The following is an 18,057-nucleotide window of genomic DNA, read 5'->3' on the forward strand; positions in this document are numbered from 1 at the left end:
AGATTCTTGCTTTGTGATGCACTGCACAAACCTGTATTTGAACAACAAGAGGAATTCTAACCTCTGCCCAATTCAGTTGCTCTGCACTGAAGAGTTGCTTACAAACATGCAAGCCATTGCAAAGGCTGTGTTTGACTACTCCTGTAAAGGAATGAGTAATATGTGAGAGCCAGGTAAGTGACTTCCAGCTTGAAAAAATGCTCAAAGCATGCACTGCCAAGTTGGAGCAGTGATAAATGAATAATATTGATCGACACTTCACGCATTTCATCATCTGCCTCAGGATCAGCTAAGTCAAAGGTTTCCTGCTGACTATGTTCCTGTTAAGGATCAGCAGGAAATGCTGGGCCAGTTGACCATGAGAGAGTGAGCTGATTACTTGGAGCCCTCCTGTGGCATGATCAGCTGGGTTCTATTGGCTCTTCAGGATCTTCATCGCCTGACACGTTGGATCCTATTATGTACATAAGCATAGAATCTTGTTTCTTTAAACATATAACTGAGCACAACTTTGCTGTTGGTAAAGAACTTGATACCTTCTAGTTCTGTGTCCATCTCTTCAGTTATCAACTCTGCCATCTCAGCTGCTAGAACAGAAAACCAAGATCATGCCTTGATAGACTGAGATTTGATTTGGGAGCAAGCTTTGCTTTGCCCGGAATAGTTCAACAGCATCTGTGACCTTCAGGTATGCAACAGCAGCAATAGCTTTAGTTGAAGCATTACAGAAAATGCTGAACTCTTTCTTTTAGGCTGGATATAGTGGAATTGTGTAGGTTCTTGGAATGTTTAAGCCTGAAAGATCCTGAAGGGAAGAACACCACTGCTGTCACTGCTTGTGCTTCTCTTTAGGGAGTGGGTCATCCCATCCACAAGTGTCTGAGGTCAGCTCTCTTAACATGAAGTGTTCCTGAATACTGACTGGAGCAGAAAATCCAAGAGGGTCAAATAGATTGCTGACAGTCAATAATGTGCCACCACATATAAAGGGTCTCGGTATCAGCAACCTAGAATGTAAGGGTGTCGATAATGAGGTCCCATCCAAGACCCAGACTGTGCTGCAGAGTCGGGAGGTCCTGCCCAGGATCAAGATTCTATAGATCTTTGGTCACATCTTCAGATGGAAACGTTGCATGACCTCAGCACTGTTCGATGCAATTTTATACAGTCTAAGGTTAGACTGTACCAACATGTCTTGTGCTGCTTTCAACACGCTGACAGCTTCTTCTGCACTAGAAAATGATTTAAGACCATCATCAACATAGAACTGTCTCTCTACATACCTTTTGCTTCAGTCCCGAATTCCTTCTCTTCCCCAGTAACTGTCCTCTTAAGGCTGTAGATTGACACAGCTTGCGAGGGGCAATACATGAACTCTCATGTGGTACTCCAGAATCTCATTATCCCGTTGTTGGTCATGAAACCACTAGAACCTGAGGTAGTCTCAGTGGTCCTCTCTTAAAGAGAAGCTATGGAACATTTGTTCGATGTCTGTCATCACTGCGACGGATTCTGTTCTGAAGCACATGAGGATCCTGAACAGACTGTTATTGAGGTCTGGACCAAGTAACAGCATATGTTCAGTGATATGCCTTTGAGCTTAGATACAGAGGAGATATCAGGGGTAAGTTTTTTATGCAGAGAGTGGAATGGGCTGCCGGCGATGCTGGTGGAGGTGGATATGGTAGGGTCCTTTAAGAGACTCCTGGATACGTATATGGAGCTCAGAAAAATAGAGGGCTATGGTTAACTTTAGTTTATTTCTCAGGTAAGGACATGTTCGGCACAGCTTTGTGGGCCGAAGGGCCTGTATTGTGCTATAGGTTTTCTATGTTTAACTGGACACTTGAATCAAAGACAACTCGTATTTGTGCAGGTTTATAGTGGTGGTAAACACCGAAGTTGGGCAATTCCAGTTTCCTTTGTTGGGATCTGAAGAAGGAGTTGGCTCAGCATGATTGTTTCTGAAGAATCTCTCCATGAACTCCACATAATGATCTTTCATTTCTGGTTTCCTTCTCAATGTGCGACTGAGGGATACGAGTCAACTAAGGGCTTGCTCGCTGTGTTTGGTAGGAGTTATTGTGGAGACCGGAAAGGAAAGGGAGCTACCCAACTCTTTGATTCATCTTTGCTAAACTCTTTTCTCATGATTCAAAGGAAGACATGTTTGATGGAAAGTGACCACATGCAGCTTCTGGATTTGGGATTTAATTCCTGTTGTTGGGAATATGGTCGCACTCAATGAGGGTTGGCAAGCTATGCAGACACCTTCCCCTCCCCTACAAAGCAATGGGAAAATCTCAGAAGAGTCAAGTGAGGGAATCACATGAGCTATAGCCTGAAGATGTAAACGACCAGGTGCCACTTCAGGAGTTGGGATTTCATCCCTGTTGTTGGAAATATGGTCACAGTCAATGAGAGTTGTCAAGGGTTAGCAGACCTCCCTTCCTATTGGCTCCATAACAAAACCACCGGCTCTTCTTCCGACAAGAAATGATGTTTCAGAACATGTCTTTAGAGTGAATTGGGGAAATGGAACTTTGAATACACAGTATGTCAAAAGATGTTAATTTTGACAATGACATATTGCTCTGATCATCCAATTATCACATATGCCTCCTTTTTTTTTGCTGAGGATGTCCTTTTGGGTAGATGTTGACTAGTCAAAAATTAGAGCAGAATTTGCTGCATACCCTTGTGTATGAGGAAGTAGCTAGATCTGATGGATGCCCAGCTGGTTCCCCGCCCTGCTCTGCTGGAACCGGTAGCAGTCCAAGGTGCTGGCCCTGAATGAAGTGCTGGTATGTGCTGCTCACTTTTACACTCTGTGTAGTATAGGATAGTTTCACAGTCTTTTGCTTGGTGTGCTGTTGAAGCACAACATTTGAAACATATTGAGTGCACTTTTAGAAAGCTTCTCCGGTCTGCAAGTAGTTTTGCTCTGAATCCTCTGCAAGTCCTTAAGGAGTGAGGATTTTTCTGGACAGAGCACTGTCTATTGGGGTTTGTGATAGTGTTTTCTACTTCAGTTTTGTTGACTGTGATAGGGGTTCTGATTTTCCATGCTTTTGCTGAAGATCTCTCTTTGAATGATGTGTTACCAGAAGTTGAGAGCATAAAACCAGAGTCATTTTGCATTTCTGCACATCGGCGCACAAATTCCACAAAAAATGACAATGATAAGTAGTGGACTTGATGCTTCACTTTATACTTAAACCCTTTAGATATACACAGTTCTTGGATGTTGTTCAGTAGTTGCTCCACTATAGGTCCAATCGTCTCAGTTCTAGTAGGTAACCATCAGTTTTTTCAGATTATAGTTCTGAAAACAGATCCGCAAGCTCCTGTAACTTTTGTGGTTCATTGTGTGAGCACTTTGGAAAATTGTCAAGTCTATTGAAGAGAGATTCTTCCACTGCCTCTGGAGAGCCATGGATTTTGTCTAGTCTCTGCCACATCATTTGCAAACCCCTGGGATTACTAATGTGAACTGCTCTAACCCTTCTTCCATGTTGCAGTGACATCCACCAAGCCATTTACAGAGAAGGTCCAGCTCTTCACTAGGTTTGAGACTTAGTCCTTCCACGGCATTGTGAAAACTTGACTTCCAGGACAAATATCTGGAAAACTGGTTGTTGAACACTTTTAGTCTCGCCGTGACCAGGTCTCGATGAGCCAGATACCAATCCAAATCTACTGCACCTGCAGCTCCTGAATGAAGGCATGGTGCAGACCAGTTTGCCAAATACGTGTCCTGGGATGGATAGAAGTGCAGTCTGTCTATGTCTGTGCAGATGGGATTGGCATCAGCAGAAACTCTTAACTGAGGTTTTTCCAGTGGTAAAACTACAGGAGGTAGTTTGGGTCTTTGCTGCTGTAGACCTTGACTGTTAATACCTGGACCATGAGAAAGATATACTGGCTGATTGACGAGGACAGCTTCTCCTTGTAGAGCATTTTTATAGCCAAAATGTGTTTGGAAATATTCTTTAGTAAGTTGTATTGGCTGTTGTGACAGCAAAACACGACTGATTCTGGTTGTAGACATACCACTGTCTAAGTCAGCTGCTGCTTCATACACCTTTGCCTCTGCTGAGACAGCCTCAGCTTCACACTCTTCTTTGAACATACTTAATGTAGTCTCTATGCGTGCTCTCTCCATGTCTATACGAGCTTTCTCCACTTGCATCTCAGCTTCGCGCTTAGCGTATGCTGCTCTCTTTCTTGCCGCTTCAGCTTTGGCGCGAGCTCATGCTGCAGCTATGCTAATTGTGATTTTGTTTGAGCGTTGCAAAGACGCAACAGATGAGCCACATTCTGATCTTACCTCCAGGCCTTGGCGATCAATGTTGCTTGGGTCGGAAGCTGACATTATCATCTACGACATTCAGATGTGTCTCCAATCCCTGGGCGATGCCTCTGAAGACGAGCTATCTTTTCACTCTACTGCCCTCACTGTGCATATGTACACAGCTATGCAGTGAGCTAAACAACTTCTCAAAAATCACCTGAGACGGAAGCTTTCTTCAGGGTGTTTAATGAGATCTCTTTACTGTGAAACTGTAGAGAGTTAAGTAAAATACATATTAAATTCAATACAGAATTGTTACCCACCTGAATATACTAATATTGTCGATTATTCTAACAACCGGTGCAAACAAGAGCAAAGTTGTAGTGCAACGATAAACTTAGACATAATACTTCCTTCAAAATATATCTACTAAATGTTTACCAATATTAATAAAAACTTAAGACTCACAGATACTGCTGTTTCAAGGGCAAATAAAGAATGGATGGAGATGTGTGTCTTTCCACCATGCTCTTCAAACAGAATCAAAACTAACCGCACAGGAAATTATATAAAAAAAAGCTTATGTACAGGAAATGATGTTCATAACAACTGAGCTGCACCTCTGGAGGCCTCAGCAGTAAGCAATCAAAAAGAAATTATTATTTAAAATTAAATATTGGTCCACAATTGAGTGTTTGCCAAATTACATTTTCAAATCCCTGGAAGAGGTTCGGGTAATGTTATTTTGAACTAAAAGATATTAAGCCAAACTGATGAAGATTCCAAAGACAAAGGAGTGCAGACAAAAATTAAATCTAATAAAGACATATACTGTGGTACATGAACTATCTGGACAGCAGATATACTTTTCTCCCTTTTTCAGCAGTTTTTATTTTGTATACTGTAGATTGATGAACTCTTACCTCATGGGGAAAGGTTTTTAAATGGAGTGTTTATTAAGTGGAAGGTAAAGTTAAAAAACTCTGATCAGAATGGATGTCTGCTATGGGTAGTAAAGGAAATGTACTACTATTTCCATTACTTGTAGTAGTTCATATTAACTTCAGCCACACATTTTAAAAACTATTGATCTGTGTTTTAGTGTTATTGCAAATTAGTCAAGTTAACAGTATTGTGAGGTATTAAATTCATCTGCAGTGAAATTTTCTAATGTGGCCAGAAACGAAAGGCAACTCGTATGCAGTCACAATGTTACTGATCACACTTAGGGTCACAGATGGATGCAACATGGATGCAGGCCATTCAGCCCAACAAGTCCATGCTAACCACAATGCTCATCAAGCCAGTCCCAATTTTCTGCATTCAGCCCATAATCCCCTAAGCCCCACCCCTCCATAAACATACTCAAATCTTTCCTAAATGAGACTATTGTACTTACCTCAACCACTCCCTCTGGCAGCTCATTCCATATACTCACACCCCCTGCATGAAAATGTTGTCCTCAGGTCTCTTTTTTTCCCCTTATATTAGACAAGATTTTCACTCTATTTTGATACACGTGACATTAATAAATCAAAAATTGAAACCAAAAATGTATGCCCGCTAGTTTTGGTTTGCCTTACCCTGAGGAAAAGACTATTACTGTCCACCTTAACTGTGCCTCTCATAATTTTAAACATTTCTATAAGGTTGCCCCTCATTTTCCTATATTTCAAGGAATAAAGATGTAGCCTGGCCAACTTCTTCCTATACCACAGGCCCTCTAGTCAGGGCAACATCCTTATAAATCTTGTCCGCACTCTTTGCAGTTTAACTATGTCCTTCCTATTACAGGGTGACCCAAAAGGTGCAGTTTAAAGAGCTAACATATTTTTTGTCTTCAGTGTGATCTCAAACCTCTATGACCTCGAATGGAACTTCATGCTCATGCTTTCACTGATTTGCTCTGGGACATCAGAATCAGAATCAGAATCACTCTCAGCTCCCTAATCTCGGGATTATTCCAGTCTGCTGCCGCTAGTCCATGTCACCTCTCACGGTTTTCTGAACCAAGATCTCCTTTTCTTCAATCCGTTAGGCTGATAGAACTGGCTTTTGCCACAATTGGAGTCTTCCTTCATTCATAGACTACATAGATACACTCAGTGGCCACTTCATTAGGTTTGTCTGTGCACCTGCCAGTTAATGCAAATATCTACTCAGCCAGTCAGGTGGCACCAACTGAATGCAGACATAGTCTGTTCAGTTTTTCAGACCAAACTTCAGAATGGGGAGGAAATGTGATCTAAGTTACCTTGACTGTGCAAAGATTGTTGGTGCCAGATGGGTGGTTTGAGTACCTCAGAAACTGATCTCCTAGGATCTTCATACACTACAGTCTCTAGAGTTTATTGAGAATGGTGTGAAAAACCAAAACAAAAAAACATCCAGTGAGTGACAGTTCTGTGGGCGAAAATGCCTTGCTAATGAGGGAGGTCAGAAGAGAATGGCCAGACTGGTTCAAGCTAACAGGACGACAACAGCAACTCAAATAACCTTGCATTACAACAGTGGTGTGCAGAAGAGCATCTCTGAATGCACAACACGTTGAATCATGAAGTGGATGGGCTACAGCAGCAGAAAACCACAAACATACACTCAGTGGCCACTCCTGTACCTAGTAAGGTGGCCAATAAGTGTATACTACAGTAACCTTCTTGGCAAACTGTTGTACTTTTCTCCTTGAACTCTTCCAATCCCCCCTGCCCATTTTGGAAGAACTCTTCTATTTCTTTGCCATCACTGAAAAATTCTTACATTGAGTAGCAACAATCTCAATTTTTATTGATGCAAGACCTATTAAGTGCTGGCTACAAAGATTGCACCTCTTGACTACACACTGAACGTTTCAACATGGTGGTATACTGAGAAGCATGATAAGATACGTGTGACCCTCACAGCTGATTTTTTCACACCTTATGCAATTTTCGCAAACAATGTTGACTCAAAAGAGAAATAAAATAAAAGGGGAGGAGGGGGGAAGAGTGGGAGAGAGACCTAATGGTTGTATTCCATTGGGAGCAACAAACTAGGAAAATACAGGCAAGCTAAGTTGTTTGGTAAGCATGATATGATTGGTGTTCACTTAAAGAATTGGGGTTCAAGCTTTATAAATTTTTGATTATTTTTGAGCCATGTGCAAAATGATGTAATAAGGAAGTGAACACATGGCTGAAAGGAAGATGCAAGAGTGATTCTATCTTATAAGACTCTCCAAGAAGGGAAGCAACTGTACAAGAACTAGATATGCAACAGAGATAGAATAAATAAGGTGATTGCAAGGACAAAATTAGCAAGTGGGTGAAAAAGGGAGCTCAATGGGAAAAAGTAGTTCCAAAACAAATACAGGTGCTGTGGGTAGACCAACAGACAGAAATTGTGTTTTAAAGACCACAGGTAAAGAAAAGAAAGAAAAGGATAGAGGTAACCAAACCAGAAGAAAAATAGGTAATTGTATAGGATTAAAGTTAGAAGGGTGTGTTAAACGTGAATTGATGGTGCAGAGTTTACACTTGGCAGGTGTCATATGGCAAGACAGCAATAATTTATGAGTGCTACAGAGAAGTTGGAGAAAATGATAAAGGCAGAAATAATAGTGAGGAAGGATATTACAAGACCTAACAATAGAAAAGTCAATGCTTAAAAGATTAAAGTTAAGAAAGAGATAAACCTAGGAAAGCTCTGCAGAGGTCACTTGATGAAGTGAGATTTGCATTGTTGCAAAAGATAAATTTGCACGTAGCTAAATCAGGATGGACTCAATGTTTATTTTAGTTTTCAGTCGGATTGAGATGAGCAAATCTCTTCAAGTCTAAAAGAAAGCAACTTTCTGGAGAAATAGTCATAAGTAATGAAATAGATTTTATTAATATCCTAATGGTTCAAGATCTTTTCACTAACAGCAGTCACAAATAACTGTTCAACATGTACTTAAAAAGCAAAATAAAATTAAACAATCTTTAAGAGATATTAAAAACATTATCATAAAATATATAATAGAATGATTAACTTTTGTGTTGAGATGAAATGGATTGTGGTAAACTGATAATCTCTGCCAATGGATAATACTACAGTATACCAACAGGATGTGTAAAAACAGGAATTTACTTAGGTATAGGGCCAGCTTATATCTCTAAGGGGCAAGTGCCAATAAATACCAGATGAGATGAATAAACAAATAACAGGTACAAATGTTCAAAAGAAAAAATCCAAATAAATTCATGCTTAATTGTCTAAATGAGATAAAAGGAACATAAAAAATAGAAAAAAAAATCAGGTAAAGTCAAACTGAACCCCAAAGTTGTTGTATCTTTTGGAGTACCTTAGAAGCAACAACATGCTTTGTGCCTTTTGTGATTCTAGCACAGAATGCCCTTGTGGAATTCACTTCCCTTCCTACAGAGTTCCAATAACCTGGGTTCCAAGTGACGGATGCTAACTGAGTGAAATATGCATCAGAACTGATGTAAATACTTTAAGAAGTGAACAAACTCAATGGACCAAATGGCCTCCTTCTGAATCGATAGATAAAATGTGAAATATAGGGCAAATTTCCTGAGTTGACTATTCCCTAGCAATTTCCCGTTTGACCAGAAAATGGACCTGGATCAGCCCAGCATCTAAGAACAGATATTTCCAGACTAGTCCCTATAGGTAACAAAACAAGGACAACAGACAGGGAGTATTCAAGGAACCTTGCAAAACATGTCAAATCACCACAAAAAGTACTATGTTGGAAAAGAAAAGTGGTCAAGGACAATGAAATAGATAGTGGTCATATTATAAATGAAGATTACAGAAGCTCATGCTTGAATTGTTAGGGGATGAATGTTAATTTTAATCTTAAGTTATGTGGGTAGCAGTCAGCTGACAGAACTGAGAACTGTTCTTCAACCCAGGCAAGGAAAGCTGCAGAAACAAGAGCTATTGTCTGGAGAGAAAGCCACATCTTAATATAGTATTAAAAGAAGAATGTTTTGTGCATCTGGATTCCCCTAAAAGATGTTTGAAGTATACAGAGGTGTTCTTGTCATTTGAGATGTGCTTCCATTGAAAATATATAATTCTACCAAACCACTTCTATTAAACTTGTATTTAATATCCTGCTGTTATCTATGCACTAAAAAGAGTATAAAACCTCAGGTGTATTTTGAGTTCATGGAGATTCTCAAGAGATTCTTCTGGAGTGCTTGCTTATTGTACTGAATAAAGACCTTTTATATCTGCAGCTCAACTCTCCATGTGACTCATTCAAAGCCATGGATAAACATCATTGTTTGCAAAGAGAGCCATCTCTCAATAAAATGGTGAAAGAAGAAGCTTTGTTAATCTTGATTTCTAACAAGTGTTTGAATATGCAGAGATAATTCTTTTAGTTGAGGTGTGCTCCCATTGTGAATATATCATTGTACTGAGTTAATTTCTTACACTGAAAATGTTGAAATAAACTATCCAATTGTAGTATTGAAACTGTATTTAATAATCTACAGTTATCTTTGTGCTTAATGAAAATAAAACCTCAGTGTACTTGGAATGCAGAGAACTGTTTACAAGATATTTTTCCAGAATGCTTGCTGGTGCTGCAATAAGACCATTCACATTTAGTCTCCGTGTTACTCATTTAAGGTCACAACAGAATGATTACAGCAGCTGCTAATGCAGAGGAAAAGGATAGATTTGCCTGCTTCAAAAATCTGAAGGTAATATAAATTCTTTCTGTCTCATAAATTTACTAAACTTTCACTGAGGAATCTCATCTGGGTTTTCAAATAATTATTAGAAAATGTAGTGCACAGAACCAATCTTAATGACAATAAAATAACATGCAATCTGCCTTAAATAGGAAAGATAATAGGTCAGGTTGAAAACTTAAGTGTCTTTTCTTTCCACATATTCTTGGAGCCTATCTGAAAGTCACAGCCAATTTTGGGCTTATAGCTTTAAACTGATGATAGAATCTAGATGATTTGGGAAATGATGATCAGTGTATTTCTTGCACTTTCTTCTGTTGCAAAAAACTTTGCTATTAATCCACAATTGTTAAAAACTGGATTCATTCTTTAAATGGTTAGGCAACTTTAATTAACAGTCCAATTATTAATTCATTACTTTAATAGATACTGCATCTTGAATGTGGTTCCTTCCTCTATAAGTGGTAATAGCTGTTATAGACTGAGATTTATAATTCTCATAAAATCTGTTTGGCTTGGCTGCTTCAATGTAGCAGACAATCTTGTTAGCAATTACATAGCAATATATACAGTGGAGAACTTATTATAGCAATAATTCAGACACAACAAATATTAATTGGTACAACCTGTACAAACATCAGGTATTTTCTCATTTACAGCCTCAAGATTAAGAGGGTAACCCTGGCTATGCTTTTAAACCTCTGATAGTCAGCACAGAGCAGGACTGGAACACTATGTGTAGTTTTATCTCAGAAACCATACACTTATTTTAAAGAAATTTTACAAATATTCAGCAGACTAATTCTTTGGATGGTTTGACTGCCGTATTAAAAGGTGGAGTTTAACTAGACCTGTATTCACTAATGTTTAAATAAATCGGTGCTGCGGGCTCCAAAGGCTGAATGGCCTACTCCAGCTCCTATTTTTCATTGTTCTTATGTTTCTATACATCATTACACTTAAGTGCCGTAGAGGGATGAGATAAAGGAATAACAGAAAGCATGGCCCTTTGAAGAAGTATTTTAGGGATTTTATGTACTGGTGCAGATGATACACACAGCTTTAATGGAAAGGTTAAGGAGAACATCAGAAGCACTGTACCCGTTGCTCTTGAGTGGAAACAAATGTCTGGAATCCTGGTGCAACTCCAAATCCCAGCTCATGTACAAATGGTGGCTCGGACTGAGTGTGGAGCTGTACTCTTATCCCTGCTTCAAACGTTGTGTCTTCTGCAAGAGACAGGAAACAAGGAAGGAACACAGTCTTACAGCAGCTTGGTGAATTAATTGCAATTTCTGGAAAGATTTTTGCTTGGCAGGAAACAAGTTAGATCAAAAAAGCTGCAGAACGAAGAGGCCAACGTTAAATAACATGCTTCTTGCCACAAAGATCAAAATATGCCTGTAGTAAACACACAATCATATCCTGAATACTGATTGGCAATTAGGTAACCAGTAAGAATAAGAATCAGAATCAGGTTTATTATGACTGATGTATGTTGTGAAATTTGTTGTTTTGCAGCAGCAGTGCTGTGCAATACATAAAATACAATAAGATACATATTAGAAAAAAATAAATTAGTGTAAACAGAGAGCAAAACACTGAGGAAGTGTTCATGAGTTCATTGTTCATTCATACATCTGATGGCGGGGGGGAAGAAGCTGTTCCTAAAATGCTGAGTGTGTGTCAACTTTTTAGAAATATGGGGGCACCAGCAACCAATGTGTAACAAAGTGAAATCCTGTAAGAAAGTGTAAAAGTCACGACATTTGTAACTATCTCCAGGCAGAAATGTTAACAAAAAAGGTCCGCCTTGGATTTCTTCTGGGCCTGTACCATCATAAACGTCAACCTTTAGACATGAGCCTTCAGACATTGTATCAAACAACCAGTAACACATGAAATGCAAGCAATGCTTGAGTTCTGAAAGCATCTCGGTGCAATGTTCCAGCATAACCCATCCAATCTGTCTGACAAGGTGGGAAACTCCCTGGGTGCTTCCTGCCACACAAAGCAAGAAAAACTCAAACCTGCAATTACTCCACATCTCCCTGATCTTAATGCCCACGGTAGCAAAGTGGCTAGGATAATGCTTTACAGTGCCAAAGATCACAGTGGAATGGGAAGTTTGTATGTTCTTCCACATTTTAAAGATGTATGGGTTAGTAAGGGTTAGTAAGTTGTGGGTATGAGATGTTAGCAACAGAAGCATGGAGACACTTGAAGGCTGCCCCCAGCACACATATTAACACAAACAACAACAATGTACATGTGACAAATACAGCTAATCTTTCTTTCTTCTTTCTTCCTTTAACATTAGTAGATGCAGTCAACAGTAAACTCAAGTAGCTCTTATTCATTCATCACAAATCTTTTCATCAATCCTCATTTCAGATTCTGCATGGACCACCGGGTGTGCTATGTTTGGGTCCAATAAAGATAAGAATTCCAGAGGTGAAGTGAGATTGACATCCTCTGCAGCAAGATAATACTTGACCAAGAAACACACTAAATCATATTGATGAGAAGTGTTCCACTGATAGAATCATTCTTCGCATAAAGCAATACAATCGTACGTAATGCAGGCAATTATTATATCCCCAGGCAGATATTCCTCAGGGTAGTATCCTATGTACAACCATTAGAACAGCCAGTTTCTCTCTATCGTGAAATGATGCAGTGTGTTCACTATTCATTTTGTATATACTCAGGAAATGAGTCATAGTCAGAAAGCCCTTTTACCCACCTTGACAATACTGATCCTTTTTGCCCATCCTTTTGCCTATTCCAAATGCACATTGAAATAGCAGGATAATTTCTGTCCTTGAGCTAAATAGCAGCAAATAATTTTTGTGTTACAGAAGTAATTAAATTATAGATCCTGGTCAGAGGAATGACCCAAGGTTTGCTGATTTAACTGCTGGGCCAAACTGAAAAGGTTAGGGTGTCAGGACTGGAGGCAAGGACGGGCTCATTTCTCCACAAAGTTTACTCATCTTTGCACTGAACTGAGGCTGTGGTCTGCAAATAATGGGCTCCTGAATCGGCTGCAGTGATGACTGGCTTCATGTCTGTGGACTACCTTTCGCAAACTTCAGTTCGGAATGTTATTTTCTTACTTTTATTGTTTGCAATTTTTTTTCTTCCTCGCATTAGGAGTTTAATGGGCTCTCTTTTTACTGGGATCCATTGGGTTCCTTTGTTTTGTGGCTGCCTGTAAGCAGATGAATCTCAGAGTTGTATATAGTATACATACTTCAATAATAAATGTACTTTGAACTCTAAACTATGACGACTACTTCCTCACCTTCTCTTGACTTTCAGCATCAGGACCATTAACTAAATCACCTACTGAAGACATCAAGTAGTAAATTAACTACTTGAAACATTACTTTTGCCTATCTCTCTACAGAGTCTCTCTAACCTGAGGAATTTCCAGAAATTTCCGCACATTTAAAATTTCTAGCATTGACTGCAAATAATTTAAGCAAACAGCCTACCACCGTTTTCTCAAAGGTTATCAGAAATGGGCAAAGAATGTTAACAACACCCACATCCTCATGTAATTATTTAGAATATGCACTCCTTACACCCCACAATAAAGCCTGGCTACCCATCCTGTGGCTGATGTGACTCAACTGCAAACTTCTGGATCCAGATGGGTATCAAAAATCCAAAAGCCTTTGGGCTCAGGTCTGGTTTGCAGTGGCCATGGCCAGATTGAGTTCAGGTCAGGTTGTAATGTCATATCTAAGCAAATTCCTATCTTGTTCCACATTTATATATATATATATATACACACACACACATGCATACATGCACTCGCGCACACGTACCATTGCACATGCACCACGGAAGCACATAACACATATATCTATGCAATTCATAGAAACTTCAAATATACATAAAAGCAGACACATATTTATAATTAGCACAATGAATTAAAAACACACACCTAATTGCACACATATTTCACCTACACATGTACTAAACATAATGTGCACTACACACTTGGAGATGTGTATACTCACATACAAATAAACATGTACAAAATATGCAAATCAAATTTGCAATTAAAGTGAAAATGTCTTTTCATATTGATTACCTTAAATTGTCCTACATATATTAGAATTTAGGTTTACCATTCATATAAAATTAAGTTATAATTGATGAATAAAAATTTGTTGAATATCCTCTATTATAAATGACCTTTCAGAGGTTGTGGAGGTTCATGTCATTGCTTCTAATAGCAAACAGGCATCAGATAATGTTTATAGCAATTACACCAGCTGATATTCTGAAAAAGCCTCCAAGGGATTATCAATATTGTCAAGTTCATCCATTGCCTTGTGATTTGTTCAATATCTAAGAATTCAGAGATATTCAATGCACTGCATAATGCATCGTGCTTAATGTTTCATCGACATTGTGGAAACCACCTCATGTAATGATAATACCCCGGTACCAAAGTAATGGAAATGCCTTTAATTCCATTCACAAGGAAGAGTTATAAGCAGCCAGAATAACAGAAAGCTGTACATAAAATAAGGAAAAACTGTGAATCACAGCCCTTGTTTCGAGGCCCTGAATGCGCATCACTAATCAGTGAAGGCTCAGATAAAGGAGTGTAAGTCTGATCTATAAGCATGTGCTGAGTTACAAAATATGCTGGTAAATGGAAAAAGAACAACTGTCTCAATTTGTGATGGTAACAAGCGTTTGAACAGAAGGTGACTTTATGTGGCACACCCACATGTGAAAGTCCTGTTGATAGTTCTCACACTTTGCAGCACAAAGTTTCACACAGGACCTTGACTAATTCTTTTCATCATAAAGTCCACTTAGCATTACAAACTACTGGCATCCAGTGATGGACCTTATTAATGGTGAAAATTGGGCTTCTCAGTCCTCAACATCACAGTCAGGAACATGTACATAAATTTTCAACAGGAAAAAGATTTTCACAGATTTCAGCATCAACTTATCCTTTATTCATTGTTTGAACAGTAATACTAATTATCTTGTTTCTTTTTATTTTCTATTTCCAGCAATTGCTGTTGTTGTTACTTTCTTTACTCTTTGTTTCCAAATTGACTATTTCAGTTAAAAATAATTACCAGTGGTATCAAGGCAATTGATGTAGAATAATTATCAAGTGAGAGGCATGGTGGCAGAACAACAACCTTTCCCTCAATATCAGCAAAACGAAAAAGTTGGCGATTGACGTCAGGAAGAGGGTTGCAGTGCAAACACTCCTGTTTGAAAGCTTCAAGTTCCTAGGAGTGAACTTCACCAACAGCCTGCCCTAGTTCAACCACAGCTAAGAAAGTGCACTAACACCTTTGCTTCTTTAGGAGTCTAAAGAAATTTGACATGTAACTTTTACTCTCACAAAATGTATCTGTACACAATAGAAAACGCCCTATCCCAATGCACTATGGCTTGGCTTAGCAACTGATCTGACCCTTATCGCAAGAAACTGCAGAGTTGTGGACACAGCTCAGCACATGACGGAAACCAGCCTCTGTACAGCAGCCAGTGTAAACAAAGACTCACCCACCTGGATATTCTCTCTTCTCCTCCTTCCCACTGGGCAGAAAATACAAAAACCTAAAAGGTTACAGGAACCCCATCATAGGAAGCATATAGCAGTGCAGCATCCCAAACATTATCCATCCAGGTTTCACGTGAGGACATGTATCTTAGTAGAGTATTGAAAGCAGTTTTGGGCCCCAAGAAAGGATGTGCTGGCATTGGACAGGGTCCAGAGGAGGTTCATGAGAATGATCCTGGGAATGAAAGGTTAACATATGAAGAGCATTTGATGGCTCTGTGCTTGTACTTGCTAGAGTTTAGAAGAATGGGTGGGAGCGAGGAAGCGCAGTAAAACCTATTGTATATTGAAAGGCTCAGATAGAGTGGATGTGGAGAGGATGTTTCCTATTGAAGGGAAGTCTAGGACCAGAGGGCACAGCCTAAGAATAGAGGGATCTGCATTTAGAACAGAGGTGCCAAAGAATTTCTTTAGCCAGAGGGTGGTAAACTTGTGGAATTCATTGCACAAGTCGTCAATGGGTATATTTAAAGCAGAGGTTAATAGGTTCTTAATTAGTAAGGGCATCAAAGTTTATGGGCAGAAGGCAGGGCAATAAGATTGAGAGGGATAATAAATTAGCCATGATAGAATGGCAGAACAGATTCAATGCACAGATGGCCTATGTCTTATGGTCTTATTTATCATTGCAGGAGTACAATGTAAGCTGCAATTCTACAAAATAGCCTTCATTCGTATTTGAAATCTAAGTAAACATTAACAATAGATTTCTAGCCAAACCTACAATGATCTCAATGTGGAGGTCAAGTTTACACTCACACTTATTTTCCTAATCTCAGGAAGCTAAATGTGAGTGTAAACTTGGCTGCAGCTGCTGACAAATATCATGTATCATTGTTTACTTATCTCCATAATATTAGTGAAGTCATTCATCACACTCTGCTCCTCAAGGCTCGACTTCCAGTCACTTCTCCATCAGCCCACATCTGCAGGCAGTGTTGTCATACAAACTCAGACTGCATATATCCTTACAGAGGTCTCATTGGCAGCTTCCTGCTGCAGTGTGTGGCTATGGCCCTGAAGGGTCTCCTGAGGCCATCTTTTGAGAATTTTCCTCCTGTGATTGATGACATCTATGATTCCCTTCACGGAACCCAGGAACACCCTCAGGGATCACTTTGATGAAGTGCACAATATCTCCTGATAAAAGGGAGCTGGTGCTGTTGCAAAACTTGTACTTTTATGATCTGACTGATGAACTCCAGCTGGAAGTTGTGAGAAAACAGAATGGAGATTTTCAGCAAATGTCCAGTGTTTCTGAAGCATAAGTGCTACACAAGTGAGAAAACTTGTCTTCAATGACGTGTAATGATATTTTAACAGCTGAGAAATGGAGTAGACAAATTTCAAGGTCCTAATTAAGTCATCAGGGCCTGAGTGAAACAGCCTCCTCTTAAGTACTAGAATCAAAGTGCACTCAGAACGTTTCACACCTGTAGCTCCGAGCTGGCTCATATATGACTCACTATGCAATTAAATAAATGGCATCCAGCATCATGCTGACATGGATTGAAACATCTTTTCAACCTGAGTTGTTAAGCTATTTGATCATTACTGTATGTTGGACAGAGGCAGAAATTTATACCAAGAGTTATTCAATTTTCCAAATCTCCATGTTATTGATGCTCTGCTAAGTATTAAAGTTATTTAAATCATTAAATACAAATCACTGGTTGAGTTCTGAAGAAGTAGGTGCACAGTATATTATGTCCACCATTATGAGGGTCAGTGAAAAGTCCTCCAGGACTGCTGTCTTAAGCAGGAGGTATATTGGTGTCACAGTTACACATGTAGATGCAGTGAAACAAATAATAATTTCCAGTTAAGAATGGAACCCAGAGTAAGTGTCTGCAGAATACTCTACGCAAATTAGATGTACTGAATTGCAGAACTTACATAATAAATGGTAAATGGTTCTTTACAGCTTTTAATTAGCTGGTCTAAATATTTAATTTGGTATTTTGTATTCTCACCACTGGGCAAACTAGTAACAGGGCTTGAGCAGAGCTGAGCTCTGTTTATTTAATGTACACTTACATAATTTTCAACTGCATCACTGATACAGGAATTGCACAGCAGCCCCCAATCAACAAGGGACCACATACATGTCTTGAATTCATTCTTCCCCATCTGTTCCTTCCACTCAATATCCTTTCATGGGGAAGATGAGATGCCAACATCATTGGTTAGGTCTGTTCCAGCAGGGACATTTTAAAGAGCAAAGGGCTAGAAATTCTTTGTGCACTAATTGAAGGAATTCAAACAAAAATCTGATCATGACTTACTGCACAGTCCTTGTAGAAAGTTTGCTTTGAGGACTCCATGTGTCTGATGGATTTATACATGGAGTTGTTCATCTGTGAGGTCTTGCTATAGACAGATTGGTTACTACACTTACTTGTGTTATAAATGTGACTGCATTTAAAAAGATGTGAATGAAGTTCTGACATTTTGCGGTT

The 18,057-nt window shown here is 39.2% G+C and overlaps 1 protein-coding gene across 1 annotated transcript in view; it reads right to left on the reverse strand.

Moving 5' to 3' along the window:
- The window catches only part of asic2 (acid-sensing (proton-gated) ion channel 2), a 567,562-nt gene that overhangs the window by 93,671 nt on the left and 455,834 nt on the right, over positions 1-18,057 (reverse strand). The window contains exon 3 of the mRNA XM_059955656.1: positions 11,086-11,213. Coding sequence (XP_059811639.1) covers positions 11,086-11,213 — 128 coding nt within the window. The remainder of the gene's footprint in view (positions 1-11,085; positions 11,214-18,057) is intronic.

The sequence above is a fragment of the Hypanus sabinus genome, chromosome X1 (assembly GCF_030144855.1).
Source record: "Hypanus sabinus isolate sHypSab1 chromosome X1, sHypSab1.hap1, whole genome shotgun sequence".
Taxonomy (NCBI): Eukaryota; Metazoa; Chordata; class Chondrichthyes; order Myliobatiformes; family Dasyatidae; genus Hypanus; species Hypanus sabinus.